The sequence below is a fragment of the Gambusia affinis genome, linkage group LG05 (assembly GCF_019740435.1).
Source record: "Gambusia affinis linkage group LG05, SWU_Gaff_1.0, whole genome shotgun sequence".
NCBI classification, from domain to species: domain Eukaryota; kingdom Metazoa; phylum Chordata; class Actinopteri; order Cyprinodontiformes; family Poeciliidae; genus Gambusia; species Gambusia affinis.
Window position 1 is genome coordinate 2,801,491 of NC_057872.1, and position 24,566 is coordinate 2,826,056.

The following is a 24,566-nucleotide window of genomic DNA, read 5'->3' on the forward strand; positions in this document are numbered from 1 at the left end:
CCTAGTGGTGGTTTTCATCTGGGCGGATAAAGGAATACATCCTTAACTGACAGCTGAGTTTTGCGGAAGTGGACATTTATGCTTCCAACCCTGCAAACTACCGAGGAGGAATAAGGACTGTGGTGAGTGTTTCAGTGGTATCATCTGATTCAATTAAGAAGAATTCTGGGAATATAAGTGACGCTTTCAATGCCCCATTTAAAAGAGCACTTCTGAAGTGACGGTGAGAAGTCGGTAGCATTAACCCGTCCCCGTCCCTGTCCCTGTCCACGTCTATGTCCTGCCTCCAGCTGCAGTTTCCTCTGTTGTCAGTAAATATAGCTTTTAAAAACTGCACCTAACTAAATTATCTAGACGGGCAAAACATTGTACCACAGAGCTGGAGTTTGTTGTTTTCCTGCTCTTTACCTTCACTTGGTTACTTTTGAAATTAGCGACTTCTTCTATCCTCAGTTCACTTTTATTTGTCAACCCTGGTAAAATACGAAATCACTGCAATCAAAAGACGTGGAAGGAATTGTTTTACTATAAGGCAAATAAATTAATTACTTGTTTTAATAAATATATATATTCATTTAAAAACATCTTTGTTTACAAATACAAAGATAGAAGAAATGGAACACAGAATATGTAACTTTGCACGACTTTACAGAGTAAGTAGAGATGTGAGGTCAAAAGAATTTAACCTTCATATTTAGGGTTCATGACCAGATTTTCTTAAGATCAGCTGTAAATTGTGTGGAAACTTTCAGAAGAAACCCAATCCTTTCCCTCTCTGAGTGGAAACTCATGCTCTTCTCAGACTTTATTTGCCTCAACATTTCATCCTACATTTTATTCATTAATTTTATTTGAGCTCTGCTTCCCAAATATTTGAAAGAAATAATTTTTCAGCATTTAAACATGTACATACTGTACTTTTATATCATTTATGTGATTTTTCTAATCTTACTTTACTCAACCTTCTCCAAGAGATCTGCTTCCATATTTTTCCAGATGAATAATAGTAGTAGTAGTGATGATGATACTACTACTACTACTACTACTACTAATAATAATAATAATAATAATAATAATAATTTACAAATTATCTTGTGACGAAAACAGTAGTAGAAATATAAAAGTAATACATGTATTAATAATAAATTCTTATAACAGTAAAACAATAATAATAAATGATAGTACAAAATATTATACAACTACAGCTGGTTATTATTATAATATTGATCATTGTTGTTATTAAACAAAATATCTTAATAGTAATAAACAATAATATCAATAGTAAATAATAATAATAATATAACAATATTAGTAATGAAAAAATAACAATGACCATAAGAATACCATAATAGTAATAATACCCCCATTCTTCCCTTATATGTATTTTAATCTTAGTTTTATGTTATCAAATGTATTCCAGTTTTAGTTGTTTTTGAAATAGTTTTCCACACAGCCTCTGTCCACAATACAGAGGAAAACATAGGAAAAGTGAGATCATAGATTAATTCTTTAAATTCTGTTATATTAAATCAAGAATAGCAAATGTTATTTGCAATAGAAGGAAATAGACAATATCAATGAGTACTTGAGTGATTTTGCTTTTTTTAAGTGTGAGTGAATGTGAAGCACCATTTCTAAAAAATATATTTTATTTTCCGGTATTAGTTGGCTTCATTAATAGTAATCAGACAGGAAGTGTGCAGAAGGAGACGGAAGAAGGACGTGCATCAGGTCGGTTATCGATCTGCATACTGCTGCACTGATGGCTAGTAGACTCTGGATATAGAGCAGCTGCTCAACAGCTACATCAAAAACACTTTCATGGTCAGCTGATTCCAGCAGGGGGCAGCATAATGACTGGAACCTTCTGTATTTCTTTTTTTTTTTTTTTTTTAACTCGGGGAGCCACCAGCTGATCTAATCTTATAGTCACACACCAGGTTGTGGTGACAGTTGAAATCCACACAGCGTATACACACACCCCTACACACACACATAGCTCCTTGTCTTCCTGACCAGGCTTTTCACAGGTCAGCTGGACTCCGGCTCTGAGATCTACTACACAGTAAGGTTTGTGTGTTTACAGAGAAGCTGAGGTAGGACCGAAACAGCTTGTAGAGCCACAGCTATTAATATCTTGCTGTTAAGAGGCTCCGCCCTCCAACTGTCTGTCTGTATGTCTGTATGTCTGTCTGTCTGCTTCTGTCAGGGTCAGTCTGCTCTGCTGGACTCTTTCTTCTCAGTTTCTGCTGAATGAGGCCTGTTCAGCACTACATATCTGGAATAACATGTAGAAGTTCCTCCAGAGACTAAAAGATCACTATATTCCTGAAAGTTCTCCGTGAACAGTGTCCACCTGACACACCTTAAGTAGGAATGCCAGAGAGATTTTCTGAACATTTTCCTTTGTCTACCCTGGATTAACATCCAGCAGCAACTGGTCTGGACAAGCAAAAGATTTTTTCTTTCTTTTACATTTCTGAATGTTATAGCTTGTCGTGGTCTGCTACAATTGAGAAATGTTTTGGTTCATTCACACCAGTTGTCCGGTCGACTCGACTGGGGACCAAGATTGCAATATTTGTTCCATTTTCAGCTGCTGTGGTTCTGTTTCACAAAAGCTCTTTCAGTACGCTTTAGTCCAACTCTGGTGTGGTTGCTTAGGAAGTCCGGTTTATTTATGGAGGTGTGAATGCGTAATCCAACTCTGACTTGGATCAAAAAGTGAACTCTGGTGCGGTTTGAATGTGAATGTGAATGCCAAGCAAACCGAAAACTGCTCCAAAGGCAGGAAGCACACTACAGCGCAAAGCGTTCTGGGTAAATACAACCAAAACAAACCTGCGAGCCTAGCACTAGCAGAAAAAATGCCTTGTGGTCTTTTACCAAAGACAAAAGAGAAATCTTCCAACTGCTAAAATCTGATGCCATGCCATTTTTGTTTAGAAAGTTGTTCCTAAAGTCTTATTAAGAGGATTTTGTGTAGTTTCCCTCAGTGGTTCTTGGTACAGCGGCCCATGGATGAGGAGGTGAACAGGTTTTTCAAAGGTTTTGTTTTGTTTGACTGGAGCAGCTGAAAATGGAACAAAGGTTGGAGTTTTGGTCCTCAGTTGAACCGAGGCTACCGGACTATCACCTGTGAAAAGATCCTTAATTTCAAACTCTTGATTCATCCCAGTTCAGTGCAATGCTTTGTGAAATAACTAACCTCATTGCTGTTTCTGCTGCAGGAGCTCCAGCTGATGGGACAATGCAGCAGTTAGGTGATAGCAGCTCCCCCTCCTTCAACCCCCTAGTGGTGCTGGAGTTTGTGTCTGGCACCAAGGAGGAGGCCATCGCCTGGCTGCTGAGCAGGATCAGAGCCCCACAGGAGGCTGGAGGTGTGACAGTCGGGTAATAGTTGCTCTCCATTAGATTCCACATTGTCACTAACATTCTGCCTCCTGATCAGGTTCTGGGTTACTGGTGGAGCAGCTGGGACCAGGAGTCGGCGCTGAGCAGAAGGACAACCCCAACCTGTTTCTGGTGGGGGCATCCTGGGAGAGGCTGCTGTCTGGAGCTGAGGATGTGGGCCTCTTCAAGGAGTACAGCGACGGCTCCATGAGAGGCTTCACCTACGTCAACAGGCACAATTTTAAAGACTTTCAAGGTCTTTAAAGTACAAAAAATAAGCAACGTTTCCATTCAAAAACATGTTGTGAATTATTGAATGAATAGAGATATAAGCTTTACAACAAATATACATTTTTTGCTGTCAAAAATGTAACTTTATGGAAAAAACCCTTCTTTAGAAGGGCGGACTGTGGGTGTTGAGATTATTGGGGACATCTGCATTTAGCATTGAGATGCTATTTTAATCGTAAATAGCTTCGCTGATAGGCTAACTGCTTTTAGCACAACTTGAACGCAACTCTAGTGCTTTTCAGCATCCAATCAGATCGTTTTTTGAAGCAGAAGTTAACCCCTACAGGGCCAAGAGAAGCGGCTTCCTCGTCCATCACTGTTGTTTGTGGATGATGCTTGTGTGTCAGATTTACAGATGAACCAGAAACACACAAGTCTGAAACTTTTGTATGTAAAAAAAATAAAATCAGATAATGTGGTTACACTTTGTTAAAAATGTTTAACTCCTTAAAGTCAATCAAATGAATTAATTGAAATGAAAGCGTTAAAGTCTCAACCCTAGTGTCTTGTTTCAAACAAGCAGCTCTCCTGTTGCCACAGTTACAGCAGCGTTATGACAGACGCAGTCAGACAACTGGAAGTTTATCAGATGCTCTGCTTCAGTAGGACGAATTCAGATGACCACAAGATCCCTCCAAAAACATACACCCAATGTGTTTTATTGTAGTTTTAATTGTAGTGCATTATACTGAAGTGGAAAGAAAATGATCTTTAATTGGCTGCAGGACTTTTGGAGTCTATCTCTACCATCTGCATACTGGTACTACTGCCCATGTTTGTGAAACTGCTCAAAAATCAGTTAGAGTAGATAGAAAGCATCTGTACAGTTACTTTCTATCCCTACAGATTCTCAGTACATTTAGGTCTGGACTTTGATTAGGCCATTGTAACTAATGCTTCGGTGTAACAAAATCCGTAGTAGCTCTGGCTTTGTGTTTAGGGTTGTGGAAGATAACCCTTCTCTCCAGTTTCAACCTCTCTGTAGCCTCTACTGAGAAACGCGTCCCCACTCACCCGTCACAAGCTGCTGCAGAACTTCTGGTCCACACAAAGGAAACCATCTATGATATTGTTTTTACCTCCAGGGGACGGAAACGGCTTCCTGAGCATGGCTGAGTGTCAGTACATCATCAAACATGAGCTGGAGACTCTGAGAGCCAAAGATGAGACTCACGTACCCGGATACAGCAACGCCAAGCTTTATCCAGGGAAATCTATCAGTGAGTGTCTGACTGCTTCCTTCAGCTTCTGTTTCACTCAAACACCAGACATTCATATTAATCTATTAATTATTATTAACAAGTTGCTGTCTTGGATTTCCAAGAGTTTTCTCATCTAACTGTAGGACTTGTCTACTTTAGTAGATTTTCAGTCTTTTTAAATGACTTTATACACAAATTAGTCAGTCTCACTGCATGTCAGAAACTAGACTAGCCTTAGTTTATCAGTCAAATTAATGTCACCTGAAGTTGAATATTTAACCTTCCTATTTTGTTTAAATAGTCGCAAAGTTTAAACAAAACATAGCGACTGTCTTTGACAATTTAAACTGTCAATTATGCTCAACGTCTGTTTGAGCATAATTGTGATACTGAAGCAGAAAGGACCATTATTAAAAAATGGCCTGTTTGTTAATCTACTAAACTGAAGCTCAAATTAACCAACATCCAGACCTTTTCAAGTAAGAAACAATCATGATGGCAGATAAACAGTTGTCCTGTTTTGGCGTGATGAAAACAATGAATATGCAAACATGCTGCAACAACCTCAGAGGGAGACACTAAGCAGTCTGTTTGACAAATAGTCCATTAGCAGAATGCCATCATTTTCTATAAATGACTCATTATTTGAGCACAACAGCAATTAGTGGTTTGGGCGATGAATTGAGCTGTTGAGTTTAAGCTCCATTTTGTGTAGTCATGAGGGAAAGAAAAGCAGGACTATTTGTCACTTTTAAAATTATTTTAAATTCTCAGTACGCAGATTGCTGTCCAAAGGAATCCTGATCCAGATGTTTCCACTACACCACAAAGAAGAACTGAAAAGACTCTCCTTTTCTTGGTATAAAAAAATCAAGCTGTCCCTTCAGCCTCTAGGTACGTAAAGCTGATTTCATCATGTCCAGTTCAGTTAAGTTCATTTCTATAGCACATATATTGGCACAACACAGGTCATCTGGAGTCCATCCATACACACACACACACACACACACACGCACACACACGCACACACACGAAGTCAGTCAAGCACACTCACAGTGGGAGAAAATTACAGAAAATTAAAACATTTAAATCCAGTTTGTCATTCAGTTTGACGCAAGAATCAACAAAAAAATACGGACGTTTGGTCACCCTAATCTATATATATATATATATATATATATATATATATATATATATATATATATATATATATATATATATATAGTTAAATACAAAAATTCCAGAAATTATTCTTTTCTTTTCTTTCATCCATGATGGATAACCTGGCCTGGAAACAGAAGTTTGAGACCCTCTCCACAGGCTTTCCGCAGATGTTTAGTGGTTCAATGTCTCTTTTTCTTCTCCTAAAATCCACTACCATTTCCTTGGTGGTGGCTGTGCACCATGCTGTCAGTCGATCCACCTCGTTCCTGTAGGCAGACTTATCGTTTATGAAATGCAGAACCTGCCGTTTGTGAATGTGTTTATAGACTGAATGAAGTTTAAGCTTTCAGTTTAATGCAAATTACGAACAAAAAAAGTGCTGATCACCATCAGAGGAACATTGGTTGATTTCAATCACTATCAGATTGATTGATGCATCAATATATGACTGAGCATTATTGTGAAGCTAGTAGATATCCAGAGACTGTGATGTAATGTGATGGATTCCATTTTCTTCTGCCATGTAATATTAATCAAAAATCAAATCAAATCAAACTTTATTTGTATAGCACATTTCAGCAGCAAGGCATTTGAAAGTGCTTTACATCAAATCAAACTCAGAAACACAATGCAACATAGAATCAACAATAAAAACAGAACATTAAGTCAGATTCCATCAATAAATTTGTAATTGATTACGTTTCAAATACAACTCTAAACAGGTGGGTTTTTAGTTGAGATTTAAAGGAAGTCAGTGTTTCAGCTGTTTGACAGTTTTCTGGAAGTTTGTTCCAGATTTGTGGTGCATAGATGCTAAATGCTGCTTCTCCTCGTTTGGTTCTGGTTCTGGGGATGCAGAACAGACCAGAACCAGAACCAGAAGACCTGAGAGGTCTGGAAGGTTGATACAACAGCAGCAAATCTTTAATGTATTGTGGTGCTAAACCATTCAGTGATTTATAAACTAACAACAGTATTTTAAAGTCTATTCTTTGATATTAATGTTTGAACGTGTCATTTTTCTTACTGAAACACTGTCAGTACTCCTGCTCCGGTCTTTATTTTGCTCTTTCTCTTTCCAGATGAAATCAGACACTACTATGGTGAGGGCCAGGCGCTGTACTTTGGCTTCCTAGAGTACTTCACCTTTGCCCTGGTGCCTATGGCTCTGTTAGGAGTGCCTTACTACATGTTTGACTGGGAGGATTATGATAAATATGTAGCCTTTGCTGTTTTCAACGTGGTCTGGTGCACAATTATTCTGGAGGTATGAAAACTGATTTTACTGACTAAAGAACAAATTCATTCCAGCTCTGTACCGTAGTTAAGGTCTTCAAGAAGATCAAAATACTTGTCGATTAACATAAACACATTAGGTTTTACATAGCAAAAAATTTTTACAGTAGTAAGCAGTTTTGTATGTGTCAACACAACGACAGAGAGGAAAGATTGTAGCAATGATCCATCAGAAGCAACCATTGCTTCCCATCAATCTGGGAGGACTTATCATGTAGTGAACAGATGAAATTCACTGTCTAACACTGAGACGTCATGAGAGGTTATGTCCATAAGGAGGACAAGACAGCTAGGCAACAAATCTACCTCAAATCAGTGTGTGAAATAACAGAAACAGGAGCTCCATGTTAGTTATAGCTAAATGTTCAAGGTCATTAATGTCAGAAGAAAGCCTCTTGTTTCCCAGCCTAGCATACAGAACATGTTAGATTTGAGTTTAGGAAAACTATTATTAGGACAGGGCGGCTGTGGCTCGTAGGCAGTGCAGTCATTTGCAATCAGAGGTTAAATTGTTGTAGGTTAAGTTCTAACTCACATGTCAATGTGCCCCTGGGCAAGGCACTTAATCCCAAATTTCCTACCAGTCTGCGTATTGGTGCACAAATGTGTGTTTGTGAGTGTGGCTATGTGAATGTGGCTCTAACATCTAACATACCCTAGTTAGCTAACTAGTTGGCTAGCTTTTTTGCATCTATCATGGGTAAGTGCAAATTTATTTCCTGTTGGCTGGATGATGTTCATACATTTCTGTGGAGGTATAGATCTTAAATTCCATTTATAGTGGTCTTACGAAGTCTTGATTTTGAGTTGGTGAAGTCTGCAGACAAAACCTGCTTTAGTGTAAAGCTCCTTAAATGTAAAAGCTTCGAACTTGTTAGAAGGTTTTATAAATACTGAACCTTAGGTTTCTGCAAACCTCTGTTAAAGTGTTCCTATTTTGTGGGTGTGAAATATGAAACCATGATAAAGTATTTACAAACTTTCCCCACATTTAATGAAACATTTTATCTTGTACATCTCGGCTAGGAATCAAACATGTATTTGGGGCGGGGTGGTGTGGAATTTGTGTAACTGCTCACACCTTGAAACTAATAACTCTTGTTTCAGCTTTAGCATTCAGTTTTCTTGGGTTCACACTTTTCATCAGTTGCAGTGAACCAGACTAACTTTAGAGTTCAGCAAGTCCTTGCTGGGTATCTCTGACTCTTCCGTATGTGAAGCCTTTTGCTAAAGCCAAAGTTATCAGAGAGATTAGAATGGATCAAAATATTCTGAGAGACATTCTGGGAACTTTGTAAGTTCCTGAGAGCAGCTGATTGTTCATTTAGGAGAGAATAATTTGGCAGCTAGTTTGTGTAAAACTGACAAGTAACACATAGTATTATATGTTCAGAACCATAGAAGCATGTTGATAACAGCTAGCAGGTTTATCAGACCCTCTCTCCTCCTCGTCCTCCAGCTGTGGAAGCGATCCAGTGCCACACTGGCCTACCACTGGGGCACGCTAAGCAGGAAGAAGGCCTTCGAAGAACCTCGCCCTGGGTTCCACGGCGTCCTCGGGTACAACCCCGTGACAGCTCGGGAGGAGCCTCTGTACCCCAACTCCAAGCGCCTGCTGAGAATCTACCTGGTGTCGCTGCCCTTCGTCCTGCTCTGTCTCTACCTCTCTCTGTACGTCATGATGATCTACTTCCAGATGGAAGGCTGGGCGCTGTACGTCCATGACCAGCACCCTTCGTTCTGGACAGGAGTGCTCCTTTACATCCCCAGTATTATCTACGCCGTGGTGATAGAGGCCATGAACCTCGTTTATAGATACGCTGCTGAGTTCCTCACAGAATGGGGTGAGAAGATCTAAACACTCTAAATCTACACAAACACAACTGATCAGTAATTTATTCTGTACGGAAGCATTTCGCTGCCAGAGGTTGGAAATAAATTCAGGAGCCGTATCTTGTCATAATGAGAAAGTTTCAAATTAAACTTAAAATTATTGGCAACACTTTATTTGTCTCCTCTGACAAATTCTGACTTTTTAAAAAGGCATTAAAGCAGTTTGCTTTGACTCTCCTTCTCACCCCGTTTCCTCTAGACCAGGGGTCTCAAACTCCAGTCCTCACGGGCCGCAGTCCTGCAACTTTTAGATGTCCCTCTGCTGCAGGTTCTGCATTTCATAAACGATAAGCCTGTCTACAGGAACGAGATGGAGCGACTGACAGCATGAATAGAATAATTAGGTCATTAAGGCTCTGGAGAACTGATCTACACAAGGAGGAGGTAATTAAGCCAGTTCATTCCAGTGTTTTGTTCCTATGGCACATGTAAAAACTGCAGGACAGCGGCCCTTAAAGACTGGAGTTTGAAACCTGTGTTCTAGACGACATCTAAAAATCCTCCCTAGATGCGACGCTCTTTTACTGTTGCAACCTTTCTTATTTAGACAAGAAGATATTTTGGTGTTAATGTGACATAAATTGTGTTACAAGGTTTTTGAAAATCTCCTTAAAATTGGAAAGTTTTCTTGTTTAAGCCAGATACTGCTCCTGAATTTTTTTTTCCAGTCTATGGCAGTCAAACCCTTCTGAGGTTAAATTACACTTTCTTGATTATACTGGTCAGCACACTTATGAGGGCAGTTGCATTCTCTGGGTTTTATTCATGGGATCGAAATAGAAATTGTTCTGATTTTTATTTGCATGAAGCACTGAGCAATTCTGAACTGTGTTATTTTTTCATATGAAAAGGTTTAATGCTGACACACTGAAAGTTTTTGTTGATATGCGTTTAGAAAATCACCGCCTGGAGTCTTCATATCAGAACCACTTGGTCCTTAAAGTTCTTGTTGTGAGTATGAATGACGGTGTGCTGTCTGACCACTAACAGCAATCAGTCTGCAGGTTTATGGGGTTATTATATTCACACAGGGTCAGGTTGGTGTGGACAGAATTATCACCCTTAATAAATAAAATTATCATTTGAGAAATGTTTTTCTTTCTCTTTATATGAAATTCAAATTAATTTGGGGATCTGGAATCTAAGTGCCACAATAGCAGAAGCAATCAGTTAAGGTATTTATTCAAGTAAAGATTATTTGTGTGGCGTATTTCAGCAGTTCAAAATGCTTTACATAAAAACATCACCCAGTCATCAATTATGAAACAAGCAGTAAACGTTACATTTTGTCAAATGATGCCATCATCAAAATGATCAAGCAAAATTTGCATAAAAAAATATTGATCAATATGCCAGTTGTTATGAATCAAAGGGAGCTGTAAACAAATGGGCCTGAATTTAAAGAACTCAGTGTTTCAGCTGTTGTGACGTTTTCTGGAAGTTTGTTGTAGATTTGTGGTGCATAGATGCTGAATGGTGCTTCTCCGTGACATTTAGTCCTTTAATCTAGGAAATGTTCTTCAAGCTGTCTTTGTAATGTCTTCATGTGTCTCTGAAGGTTCCGTTTCCAGCTGTGATGAGGCTAGAAACTAGTTCTGCTCTGTTCTGCTCCCACATTCAAACTCTTATTGATCTAATCTCCTCATCTTGTCGTTTAGTTTAACTTCTTCAACTGTTTCGCCTCGCTGTTCTACATCGCATTTGCAATGCAGGACATGGTGCTGCTCAGTCAGGTGTGTTCCCTCCTTTCCGGTTTATTTGCTTCTCCCTGTACACCCGTGTTTAGAACCATCTCACATCTTTTCCTCCTCTCCTGCTGTTAGAGTCTGGCCACCTTACTGATCACCAGTCAGATCTTGAATCAGTTCATGGAGGCCTTCTTGCCTTACTGGCTGCAGAGGAGACGCAACAAGAAGATGATTCGCAAAGTTCAGAAGAGAAAAATTCCTGGGGACAAAGAGCTCCCTCTAGCGGAGCAGGTCCGCCTGGAGGCCGATATGAGCGCGTACTTGGTGAGCGCACGTCTTCCAATGAAAGCTACAGCAATCATTCCAGCAGAGTCTGATCTCTGAGGTCTACTTCTCCCAGGGAACATTTGACGACTACCTGGAGCTCTTTCTGCTCTTCGGCTACGTCAGCCTGTTCTCCTGCGTCTACCCGCTGGCTGCCGTCCTGGTGGTGTTGAACAACGTCACAGAGGTTTACTCCGACGCCTTCAAGATGTGTCACGTGTTCAAAAGACCCTTCGCTGACCCGGCTGCAGACATCGGAGTCTGGCAGGTTGGTATCTGTCAGCTTTTTCTGCACAAAGGAACATGGTGTTTATTCATAAACTGAGGGAACAGCAAAGGTTTAGAAGACAGAGGAGAACTGGTCTCATGTTGGCCATCTAACTTCATTTAAAGAGAATGTTTTAGGTTGTTGGTTGGAATCTGAGGTGTACTAGATGGATTTCTGTAGACCCTAGAATTCAGTTTGCTCTTATTTATTAATTCCTGTCAATAATTCTAAATATTAAGATCTAAGAAAACTAAAGTCAAATCACTTAGAGTAAATAAATCTGTTTCACTGTTTAATGTGAGCATGTTCAGGTTCCTCAAAGAGATGTAAACATTATAACATGATGTAACGTTAAAAGAACAGACATTTTCCATAAAGTCTTATTCCCCCTTTAAAACGTTCTGACTTTACTTCAGGTCTGGTTGATGTTGATTCTGAATGACTTCATAAAACCCAGTGCATCATCTTAGCTCCAGCCTCAGACCTGTTGTCCTTAAACGGTCAGCCGGTCTGATCCGATGTGATGAGGCTGATTCAAAGCAGCTGCTGCTGCTCCCTGTGTGTCTCTGACTCTCTGCAGCTCGCCTTTGAGACCATGAGTGTGATTGCTGTTGTGACCAACTGTGCGCTCATTGGCATGTCTCCACAAGTCAAAGCATACTTCCCTGAGTCCGAGACCCAGCTCATCCTCTGGACGGTGGCCATCGAGGTAAATGCACACGACTCATGCCAACCTCAGGTTCTGTGTTCTGGAACATCACTAACATTGCACTCGTTTTACTGTGACTTAGTTCAGAACAAAGAGAAGCTTGTCCTAACAGAGGATGCATGAAGCACAGAATAAGTCACTGACATGCAATGAGAAAAGTTTTGTACACCTTGATGATGAGCTGCTCTTATTTCTTTGTGCAGCTTAAATACTGAAACTACACAGAAAACATGAACTGAACCCGATGGTTTGAGTGAACGGGTAGAAAAACATTCACAATGATTTCAAACTGGCGAACTCAGTTCATTTTTAGGGAGTAACGCAGTGCTGTGTTGTATAATGAGGCCATTCTAGGAATTGAATTGTTCAAAGGAATAATTAAAAGCCCCAAATTATTCTGAAAATCCCACGCCGTACCATCAGAAGCAGAACACGCCTCACTGTGTAGCTGTGGATATCCAGCAGCAATACCTTGAGCTGATGGAGTTTCCCTCACTAGATGGAGCTACAGTCCAAGTTGGCTCAGATGAGAGGAGGTTCTGTGGGAGCGTGTTGGCTGTATGTAATATAATGTTTTAAAATAATAAAAAATGGTATTTAGCTTTGCTTTCTGGGCAAAAAAGCTTTTAAACTAGGCTACAGGTTGTAGAGAGCCTTATGCATTGTGAAAAACCCAGAAATTAAGCAACTTATGTGATACTTGATTGTGTTTTTGTCTTAAATTTAATTCAAGATGACATTTAAAAAGTCTTAGCTTTGACTCACTGTAACATACATATCCTGTTTTCTCTATCTCTGGATATTGATTCTCACTGAGGTTCTCTGGAGTCCCAGTCCTTTAGAAATTACTTTGTAACTCTTTCCAGAGTCCAGACTGACTGGAATCCGAGACTTTCTTCCTTTCATTTTGTCACACAGGTCGTAAATAATTTTATGGTTTTAAAACACACTGGTCTGACGGTAATCAGACCTATGTGTGACTGGTGAAGGTCGCTTTGTGTAACTTAGTCCCCTTAATCTAAAAACTGAACTAGTTTTTACTCCAGTTATCTTTGGTGGATCATAAAATTAGTTTGACGATGTGAAACATCTAAGCGTAAAGCAGAAGAACTCTGTAGGGGGATAAATACGTTTCCCCAGGTCTGAACTGCTCCAGGACCTTGTTAGCTGGACCCTGACAGCGTCCTGCTTCTCCTCCGGCCTGGAGCCATGGGAACATGACTTTTTATGGTTGTGGACTGAATGCTGTCCCGGGGTTCTGGCTGCAGGTGGGATGCTGCTCCGCTGAGCCCAGACAGAACCAGGACAGCTCCCAGCATGCAGCCAACCAGTAATGCACCAATCAGAGCCATCCTGTGTGTTTGTGACAGAGGAAGAGTCGGCTCCTGATTGTGCTTACTGACAATTTGAACATATTTTCACTTCATCGATACCATCATCATGCACATTTATTAGAACAAAGCAAAGGGATGGAGCCTGCACTGATTGAGTGTATGAAGACCAGCTGGGTGTGTGTTTTTGCACACTTAAAATAGTTGGCTTTCCTGGTTGCTGGGCGCCTTGTAGCCTTCTGGCGGCGGTGCTGTGATACCTGGGTAATTACTGTATGGAGCTTCCTCGCATCACTGAGCAGTAACCAGGCAACAGGCTGGCCTATCTCAGAGTCAAACACTTTCTTTCAGAGTCACAGAGCTGTCTCATTTCAGAGCAGCTGGGCTTACAGAGCAAACCCTCTGAGCAGAGTGTGCAGCTTCAGCAACCATCAACCTGCTGTTTTCATCTGGACCAAACAGCATCAAGAGGGGAATAAAAATCACTGGTCTGGGTTGGTTCATTCTGACTTTTTTAGCATTGGTTGACCTGATCTGTAGTTTATAGTGCATGCAGTTTAATCATATCTTTATATTTTTCAGATTTTGCCAAAATCATAAGACCCTAAAAACTGAACCATAGCCTTTTACATCTAACCTCAGTTCGTACCAAAAACTCAACAGATTCCACCGTCTGTAATTATCAAGAAAAGTTGTAGTTTTGGGGGGTAGTTATTTTTCACCTAGGTTAGCTTATATATTGGCGACTGATTTTTTTGTATTTATCTTTGTCTGATATTAACGTCAGTTTGATGATCTTAAACATCTGAAGCTCTACAGAAAGCAACATATTCTATACACGTTAATATTCTGCTACCTCTTTATCAAGTTTCATCTCATTGTTTTTGTTTTACCAAACCACTGTATCATTCTGAACCATCATCATCATCATCATCATGGTGCTCCACATCAGGCCAACACAGACTGGTGGATCTTCATTTTCTTTCATTCAGTGCCCAGAAGGTTCTGGCATTCAAACGCTGTGTGTTGGCGGACCATGTGAAACATGAAAATATTAATTATCCCTCATTATTTTGTTTGTTTACTTAAAGCCTCCAGATAATATCAGTTTCCACTTTGGTAAGCACTCTGCCAGTTTGAGTCCTTGCAGAAACCCTCTTTGAGAATAGAAACATAAATAAGGTTTAAGAAAAACATATTTGATCATTTTTATTCATACTTTTAGTAAGATATTAAAATCTGGAGTTGTAACGTGAGCCAAACTGTCCAGCCTGCAGAAATGCATTCTGTCAGGTTGACAGTAAATGCTACATTGTTTATGCCGTATTAGTTTGAATAAGATTGAAATGTTAATTTTCTCACTAACATGGGTGGGTGCCATGGCAACATACTGTGTTGAGTACTGGGCAGTGGATGTAGCACTGTAACGTCTGCCAGAATCTTCTGAAGTGAAGCTGCTTATAACCGCTCAGGATTGAAAACCACCTGGATTTATCTGTTCAATTATTTTGCACAAATGGTCAATCTCTGGCTTAAGAGCTTTCTAAAATTTCAATTAATATTCACAAGATTTTTCTCTAAGTGATTATTTATTCACATTAAGCTAGGACAGTCTAGGCAATCAGAAAAGTCTGATTTCAGAGGTGATTCTACATGCTAACTCACAAAGGCTAACAGCAGTTAGCTCCCTTTATCCTGGCCAGGTTCTTTGCCATCTCCAGGATAATTTCCATTCAAATATCTCAGTCTGTGTGGTTAAAACAAGAACTCCTGGTAAGGTTGTATTAAAAACCTGAGGATGGATTACTTAACGTATGTTCTGCACATCCATCAAATGTCTGCAGCGTCGTTATGGTACAGCTCCCACCTACAGGAAAACATTCACTCACCTACAAATTGCACCTAAGTTTGATTGTGCTGGTTGCTGGGAGACCAAAGGAAGTAATGAGCTGTTAGGTTCTGTCAGGCTGACAAAACAGGGCTGGCATCACAGCTACAGTTACGGGGAAGAGAAGAAGAAAACACTTCCACACATACTCCACTGTGTGAAGAACTGAATCCTTTCAGTATTGACTCACAAAATATGTGAATAATCTGAAATGGTACACAGATGAAGTCATGGTGTGTTCTTCCTCCCAGATACATCATCTCTCTCTCACACACACACAAAAGTTTGTATTTAAACCCATATTAGGACTTTGAGTTGACTTCCAATTATAACTGCATTTATGCCTAACCTTGACATTTCCCTTAACCTTAGGCCACACACACACCCCCACCCACCCCCACACACACATATACATGTCAGGACTGATGCAAGCTACAGTAGCTGCAGAGGGCAGATTCAGATTTGGTGCCTGGATAAAACCTGAACACATCAGCCGTCTATCACACTGCTATTATTCTTTAATTGATAATTGTGGCTTTAAATACTGAGACAACAACACTGCTAAGGAAAACAACAAGCGTCAAGTAGGATGCTGTTTGATTCAGTCAGCACAGTGCAGCACTTTCCCTAATCAACAAACAGAGATCTCTGGTCTTATCGACTTGTCACATTGATTGAATATGCACAATAAACACTCTGGCTCTTAGCTGATTGCTCATGTTGTTAGAAGCTAATTTATACATCCAATGGTTCAGCGGCTCAAGGTTACTCTGAACCCTGAGGATGTTCAAGCACAAACCATAAAGTGTGTTTTGCCTGACATAATGGAAGTGATCAACTGCAAACACTGTCTGCTCCGTCTCTGCTGCTCTGAGGTGTGCTAACGTCATTCTCTTTCAGATTGGTGATAAAGCCTTCACTTTGTCCACCACTGTTATGAGTCAAAGTTATTGTACACATGGACTGAATCTCATAGTTGGCTAACAATGATTAGTTTTCCATTTTGTAATCAAGCACAACCAGCATTAGAAATAGAAGCCTAATGTCAGCAAAAAGTGGTTTCCTTGGAGACACTCAGTTTATGATGTTTAATGTGAAGCGAATAAGCCGCACAAAGTGAAACATTTACTTTCTGTTGGAGGCCTATTAGACTTTGTGGCACCAGGAAGCTTGTTAAAACAGCACACACTAACTCTGGTGCAGGGTTGTTAGTCTTCCTTCATCTTATCAGCATCTCCTGATTGGCTCTGGCAGCGTTGGAGATACTTCCTGATGATATGCCAGCCTGAATAAAGCAGAAACAGATTCTACCCAGTGGTGCTTTATTTATTACCTTCTCCCAAACTCAGCAGGTTCTTCCTCTTTATGGAAGAACAGATTGGATTGCAGGTGCTGCTCTGTTCTGTTGTAAAGAAAAAAAAGGAAGGTCCTTGATTTGCTGGTCTGTCTCACTTGTGATTATGAGATACAGACCATGACTGGAAGAATGGCATCCTACACACAGACAGCTGAAATGAGCTTCCTCTGTTGGATACCTGGGCTTAGCTTCAGGGATGGGGCGAAACTTTCTGTCACACAGGGGGCAGTTGGAGTGGAACCACTGCTTCTCTGCATCAGAAGGAGTCGGATTGGCTCCTTGGTTCTTCCCTATGGAGGCTTTCATGTCCCACTGATAGGAGACCCAGAATGAGATTCATGTCTGGGTTTCTCACAGAGGCCTGTTACCAATCTGATCTGGGACTGACGGACACATTGGAAACTTTGAAACACCCTCAACTCCAAATCCAGAATCCATTACACACTCTACTTTGTATATCAGCAGAACCCCTCTGTGGTGGTGCTGTTACAATCTGCACAAAATTGGACACACTGAGGAATCCAGCCTCTTAAATGTTTCTCTTTGGTTCTTAAATGTTTCCCTTTTCATCCAAAACACTTTTCTTACTTAAGATTATGGACTCAGAGTCTCTTTAAGGAATAAATTATTTTCACATGTGCTTCACTTCTACAACAAACTATTTCTCTTAGGCTTAACTTCTACTTAGCTTAGCTTAATTTTGCTTAGCTTAGCTATTCTCACCTTAAATTTTTTCATTAGCTTTTCTTTTCTTAGCTTGGCTTACCTTTTTTTTTTAGCTTACCTTATCTCATTTCTTTCAAACTAAGCTTTCATCACTTCATGTTGACAAAAGCAGATTTAAATAAACATTGAAGATGATGTACTCTGATGTGCTTAAACCTGCTCTTTGATTTTGATTCTTTGACTTTTTTTATATATAGCATGGACTGCTGGCTTTCAAGTTCATCCTGACGTTCCTTATCCCAGATGTTCCCAAACACATCCAGATCAAACTGTCCCGGCTTGAGTTCGAGTCACTGGAGGCTCTGAAGAAGAAGGTAAATAGATTGGTTTGGATTCTCTAGGTCATCTGGACTTTTCTTGGTTCTTAAATATTTTTCCCTTTTCATTTGAAACGTTTTTCTTAGTTAAGCTTATGGACTCGGAGTCTCTTTAAAGAATGAATTTTCTTTGTATCAGTGATTCTTCTTTCTACTAGTAGCTCCATATGTTGTCTGATGGATCCAGATGATGACAAACCACAAGTGGCTTTTTGCTAGAATCTGTGTAATTTAAATTCTTCCCATTGTCAGTTTGGAAACTTTGGTCTTTTTCTTTGAAACTGTCAACATTTTTGTAGGTTTGAAGTTGAAAGACATGTTGACAGCTTGAGGCAGATCGTTGAGGCTTCCATCATTTAAAGAAAACACAACTGAGTTCAATGAAAGAGTATCCCGGTGCATTTTAAACCCGACAACATTTTAAACTTGACATCATTGTCGGACGAAGGCTGCATCATCTCAAGGATTAAGTATCCAAAACAGCCTCAGCACTCCTGTGCAGCAAAACATCTTCAGACCAACAAACCCATAACGACACCACAGCATAGAATGATGAGTAAATCCTAGCTACTTGGTGTAGCTTTTCTTATGAGCTTAGCTTAGCTATGCTTATTAAATGGCTCAACAGTTATTTACATCTGATAACCTCCACACACTAATTAGACAGTAAGTCCACACTTTAGACCAGCAATAATGGTAACTTTAGAGAAAAGTGAGAGAAATCCTGTAAGTCAAACATGACAAACCAACACTAAAGAGAAATGGTTTCAAGTTCCATTTTTCTAACACATACAGTGAAGCTTGGGCTCCCCAGAAAAATTCACCTGAGGTCATCTTATCAAAATAAGTCACATAATGGCACTATTAACACATGGATCGTCAAGTGACAGTGACCCAAACTTTAAACCAGATTTTTTTTTTTCTCACAGTGTCTCAGAGAATTAGCATTGCTAAAATGACTCCGGGGTTTCCCCCAGGGTGTGGTAAACCTGGCAGCCCACCAGGCTTTACTTGCCCCCTTGTCCCCACCAGGCTGAGTAAAACCCTGGCTAAGTAAAACACTAAACAGGCTTGGCCTGTTTAGTGTAAACAAGTTTATTTAAATAAGTTGATTTACAGTAAACTTATTTATTGTAAAGAAGTCTTTTTAAAAGCCAAAGACAGCTTAATGACTAGGTTTACAGTTGACTCAAAGAACTGAGGGCACCAGTTGTTCTCTCTCCTCCCTGCTGGTTGATCTCCAGCGCTGTCACTGCGTCTACTCGTGCTTGTGGATCTTGCGTGCTACTTTTTACTCTAACCAAACAATTTGAAAGGTGGCTTTGCAGAGCAGGTCCACCTGCACTGGCATTATGAACCCTGCAGGAGGGCTCATTTTTGGAGAATGACAGTGCCAAGGTACAGATCAAGCCACGCCGCTTCCTCAGCTCTTGACAACGTAGAATACAATACATTCTGGTGTGCTGCTACAGCGTGATTACCTTTTTGTCAGTCTGCGGCTCTGGAGTGTGCAGGTGTGTGCTAAACACTAAGCGAGGAGAGAGAGACATCAGCAATGCCACATTCAGAGTAACACTGACAGCATTTCTCCATCCTTCCTGTGGCTTTGGGTTTAAGGCCCAGCTTCTCATACTAGCTGCTGGTTTTTGCCTCACTGAGTCGTTCTCTGTTGTCTTGCTTCTTCAGAGGCAGATAAATGCAGGGTGAGTAGCTTCAGGTTGGTTTTCACCTTGATTGCCATCATTTCTGACCAATGATTCCCCCTCAACTCCCCTCATAGTAATCACACGTTAATACTCTAAAATGTTGCATACCTTTCTAATATCTAAACCCCTGACTCAGTTTGTAATCTAAGCCTTAAAGCTCCACAGTATAATACTACTGCAGCTGTGATGAACTTATTGATCTGTTTTCTAGCATGGACTGAAATCTAACAATAGAGCTTGTTGTGTTCTTAGGTGTGAAAATGTCTTGTTTTTCTTGACTCAGAGATTTGCTGTCCAGGTCACATTTGAGAGAGGAAATACACACTCTCCTAGATTTTACATTTGAAATTAAATAAATGCTACCATATATTAACAGCTGTGACCTGTAATGAGCCATAATGTCTAAGAGAGAAGTTAGACTGATGAAGTCATGTCTACGTGACTATAAAGTTGGAAATGTTTTTCTGTTTTCTCTACTTACAGTTTGTGTATTTACTTTGTTGTTGAATCAATAATAATGCTATAGTATTCACATTTAATTGTTGATCAGATGTTATTTTGACCTAATTTTGGGGCCAATAAGATCCTTTACGGAGTTAATTTTGGCAGTTTAACTTCTAAATCTGAATGATTAAGAACCAGATGTCCTGACCTAAAGTTAAGACTTTGATTCTCTGTGAATAAATTTGCAAATTAATATTTTACTTGATGTTTCTTTTTGTGTTTAAAGTTAGGCTAAAGAAAAAACCCTTCTCTTGCAGATGCAAGAACCTAACATGACACAGATGTTCCCAGAGGTTTGCTTTATATTAAAAAATTAATATTTGGATCAGAAAAATCACACATGGCCACCATGATCATCAGGGAAAATTGATTTTTGCACTAAAACTGGCACTACTAATCACAAATTCTACATTTTGGTGTCAAATCATACGTAATGATTGGATCCATAGAAATTATATTTGCCAATAATTGTTTGATTTTGAAGATGGCTGCCATCTTTGTCATGGAAATTTTATTTTTGCACTAAAATTGTTATTAGATTGTGTTTGGTGTCAAATTGTTGCCTTCATATCCTGAACTATAGAAATCATATTTTCTTGAACTTGTGTTTCCTTTTTCTCTACATTTTTCAAAATGACCACCATGGCTGTAAAGCAGAATATATGTTTGCACTAAAATTGGCTGCAGCCACTGCTAGCAGTGGGTACAGCTAACCAAATAGTAAATAAATAAATAAATAAATAAACAAGAATCTGAGTTATGCTAAACCACTAAGCATGTTCAAAATTTAGTGGAAGCTAACACCGAACTCCCAAACATGTAAAGAATTTAGCAAAAGCTAACGCTAAACCGCTAAACTCATAAAAAATGAACCACTAAGATGACTTTTGCTCTGTTTTTGTCACACATCTTCATCTCATTCCAGCTGACGACAGACTTCAGACTCACTAACAGCAACGTCCTAATTTAGAGTTTTGGCTTCTGATTTTGCTACATGTCATTACTTTAAAGTCGTATGAATAGGATGACATGTTTGTCTGAAAGGCTCAAAAATGGTGGCCATTTTGAAATTGAAATGGCTAATGAAAAACAAACGGGGTGATCATGCAAATTGTTGCGTCCACACTTGAACATTTTTTACAGTACTATGCAGCATCATTCAAATTAAATTTCCCTCTGGGATCAATGAAGTATTTTTGACTTAGAATGTGAATGCAGCGTGTCATCAGATTGTTGTCCCATAAGCTGCGGCTCCCTTCGTTTCGTGTCTAATAATAACGCAGTGAGATAATTGATGGCTATTGACTCTCAGTTCAGCCTCAGGCGCAGAGAAGCTTTAAGTTTCGCAGAGTTCACATTCCCTCATGAGACACTCGATCAGGCCGATGAAAGGATTCCTTGGCTGCACATGTCCGGCTCCACACCGCCTCGCTGTGCAGCACCATGTGAGCGGATCAGTCAGCTCCACCTCCAACCCGCCATCACACCGGACGTACAGTATTCCCGCTGGACCCAAAGTTTTGTCCAGGTCTGCCTACTGACATTTTCAGGAGCAGAAATGTCCAAACCCTCATGATGTCATTCAGCTCACACACACTGATTGGACTGTTGGTACTCAAGTCTACTTTTAACCTGACAAATCTAAACGTCCAAGCCCAGAGAAGAATTAATTTATGCTTCTTTTTTTTTTTTTGTGCCACCCTAAAACTCTTACTGGCCCGATGAAAATGTGACCATGCATGGGTTCTCCTCACAAACTCCAGCTTCCTCACACTAATTAATTTAACGTGACTACATTTCTGTTTCTGCATCACTGTCTTCATGACGCAGCTGTCATTTTGAACAATATAAAACTGGAAATGCCGGGCGTGGTTAAGTATGAAAACCCAACATGAGTGGAAGAAGTTACCTCTTGAGTAGTTAGAGTCCAGCTTCCTTACAGTGAAACATGGTGGTGGCAGCATCATGATGCCTGGATGCTTTTCTTCAGTAGGAGCAGGGAGGCTGCTCAGAGTTGATGGAAATTTGGATGAAGGTAAATCCAGAACAATCTGGAAGAAAAGAGAATATGGGTCCAACTTGAAAAAAAAAAAAAGTGTGAATTCCAATTTGTGTTAAGTTGGAGCTGCATTGTGTTTTTTCAACGTTGGAGGCTGCAGAGGACCTGAGTCCGTTCAGCCGGTCAAACACCTGACAGTGTGTCAGTCTCCATCCTGCACATGGATTGTTTATCACGTTTCACCGTTTGGAAATGTGTAAAACCGTCTCAATCGAACACCGCGTAACGGATTGAATGAACGTGATGGTGTTTCCTTTTGTGTTCCAGAAAATGCTGGAAGGCGCGGAGTTCAGGAAGAGCGTCCAGTGAGGAGAGGAGGACCAGCAGACTCTGACGACCCACACTCCCTTTTTGTTTGCTTTTCAAAACCCCATCTTTGTTATTATGCACCGTGAAAATATGGTTTACTATTAGTGGAGCAGACGTGTCTGAACACTGAAACGGGTTCTGGGTTTGGGGTGATGGACGACTAGAAACATGTTGGGATGAATGAGCTGCTGTTCAAGTTCTCTGCAGATATGATGGACTGTAAAACATATTTAGTTATTCCAAAGAGTGTTGATGAAAATAACTGCTTTGGTGTTCTCATGTTCAGCCACTGAAGTCACTTTGGGTTCAGTCAGCATTTTGGTTCAGAACAGTACAAAGTAACATGTTCTAATTATAAATGTGTTAAAGACTGCAAGGTGTGTGGTCACCTGATTGGCTGACAACACCACCCCGAAATGTATGGAAGCAAACAAAGGCCAAAAAGATGCAACCACTGAAAGCAATATCAGATTTGAGTTTAAAATCTGAACCGGATCCACCTGGGATTGGATTTATCCGGACTGTTCCATGCAGATACTTCGGTTTTTCTTTGTTCCCGTAAACACGATCACAGCAGAATGCCATATAATGACAGCATGTGTTAAATCATGAGTTCTTCACATCCACGGTAGGAACACACACACACGGCAGCATGTGAGGGCCATTGTTGAGGGCTGACAAAAACAGTTTGAAAATAATCTCAGGAATTTTCTAGGCAAAATACAGAGCTCCAAAAGTTAAAATTTTGGGAGAAAAAACTGACAATTTAAGATTAATCTCAGAAATCTTCTAAAAATAACATGGAAATTTCTGAGTTTGACAAGCCTACAATTTGCTACAAAAAAAACCCCTAAAATTTTGAAATTAATCTTAATTCAAAAGTTGAAAATGGTAAACCTTTGAAACTGAACATTTCTAGGTTGTCAGAAAAAAAAACAAAAAAACACTGTAGCAAATTTTTTACTTTCAAACTCCTTAAACTATTCCAGAGAAACCAATGAAATTTCTGAGTTTTTTGGTTGAAATGTACTCTTTTATTTTTCTTTCTACAGTGGCCCTGATACGCCGTCATACACAAAAGTTGAAGTGCACTCCTGTAGCCTCCTGGTGCCTTAGTTTCCTGCTGTTTATTCTATAAAATGTACCAAAGCTGCAGCAGCAGGTTGCTCTGGATCAGCCTTGGCTTCAATAAACTAATAAACCTGGAACTTAAGCATGGGTCCAGTTTTTTCTTCTCTTCCAACAGAAGAGATTTTACAAACTCTCCTATTATTTGATTTCATCTTCAGAGACATGAGCTGTCAGAAATCCAGTGGATTGTGACGTGTTGAAGGAAACCGGGCCGTTTGTCTTCCTCAGAGTGTGCGTGAGGAGATCACGGGGTGCCAGCTGCTCTGGAAGCTTCTGGGTTATTTGAGACGAGAGGAGATCTGATAGAAAGCGCCCCTCCTCAGCGCCATGCAGCTGAAAGCTTTTCAACACCTTTTGCTGCTCTGAGTGTCATTCAGAGACCCTCACAGCTCCCGTCTGAATCACCAACAAGGTTCACTCAGCATTGGAGCCGAATGGCCAGAGAGGCAGGAGGTCCATGAAGCAGGATAGACAGAAACAATCTAATTTATGAACTATGGGAACGAGAAGTGATGTCAGTCCTGTCGGAATTTAAGACGGATTGTCACATCCCAACCTGATTTTGGAGCAGATCCAGGGGAAACCCAGACTGGAGGGTTGCTTGACCTTTTGGGAGGCAGAGCTGGACTCCTCTGGCTGGATTGGTCCTGCTCACACTTCTCTGTTTTCTCCTGTTTATACTCAGCAGCTCTCCTATCCAGGGCAACACTGACAGGCCTTTAAGGTTAGGCTGAGATTCACAGAAACACACAGAGGAGCAAAGGAATCCTGTTGTTCCACTTCCAAATCCCTTAAAATGGACTGAAGTACAAAAATCCCAAATCCACATCAGGCTGGACTGAAACCTCCAGCTTCAAACACACCATGGAGAAAAGCTTGATGCTCTGATGGGATGAAGACCGAGCTGTCTGAAAGATGGAAGGAGTCAGGGTGAGGCCAAACAACTCTGGACCAAAACCTGCAAGTTGTAGCTTGGATAAAACTGCAGAAAATGATGGACTGGATATAAT

General features: G+C 40.2%; 1 protein-coding gene across 8 annotated transcripts; it reads left to right on the plus strand.

The window, feature by feature from the left end:
* The first annotated feature begins 14 nt into the window (after nt 1-14).
* On the plus strand, nt 15-23,638 carry ano10a (anoctamin 10a). 8 transcript variants are annotated; one of them, XM_044118261.1, is made up of 16 exons: nt 15-122; nt 3,231-3,380; nt 3,452-3,649; nt 4,770-4,904; nt 5,661-5,780; nt 7,133-7,317; nt 8,806-9,190; nt 10,135-10,190; nt 10,898-10,972; nt 11,063-11,251; nt 11,328-11,519; nt 12,100-12,228; nt 17,728-17,844; nt 19,534-19,550; nt 20,315-20,350; nt 22,384-23,146. In XM_044118261.1, the coding sequence occupies exons 2-15, from the start codon at nt 3,251-3,253 to the stop codon at nt 20,331-20,333; spliced, it is 1,947 nt and encodes a 648-aa protein (XP_043974196.1). In that variant the 5' UTR covers nt 15-122; nt 3,231-3,250; the 3' UTR covers nt 20,334-20,350; nt 22,384-23,146. The 8 variants fall into 8 exon arrangements, with proteins under 8 accessions (XP_043974196.1, XP_043974192.1, XP_043974193.1 ...); XM_044118257.1 differs by lacking the exon at nt 20,315-20,350; XM_044118258.1 differs by lacking the exon at nt 19,534-19,550.
* The last annotated feature ends 928 nt before the right edge of the window (nt 23,639-24,566 follow it).

Coding starts and splice junctions, on each gene's coding strand:
- ano10a (XM_044118253.1), top strand. CDS start 3,251: ATGCAGCAGTTAGGTGATAGCAGCTCCCCCTCCTTCAACCCCCTAGTG. Junction 3,650..4,769: donor CAATTTTAAAGACTTTCAAG/GTCTTTAAAGTA, acceptor TTTTACCTCCAG/GGGACGGAAACGGCTTCCTG. Junction 5,781..7,132: donor GCTGTCCCTTCAGCCTCTAG/GTACGTAAAGCT, acceptor TTCTCTTTCCAG/ATGAAATCAGACACTACTAT.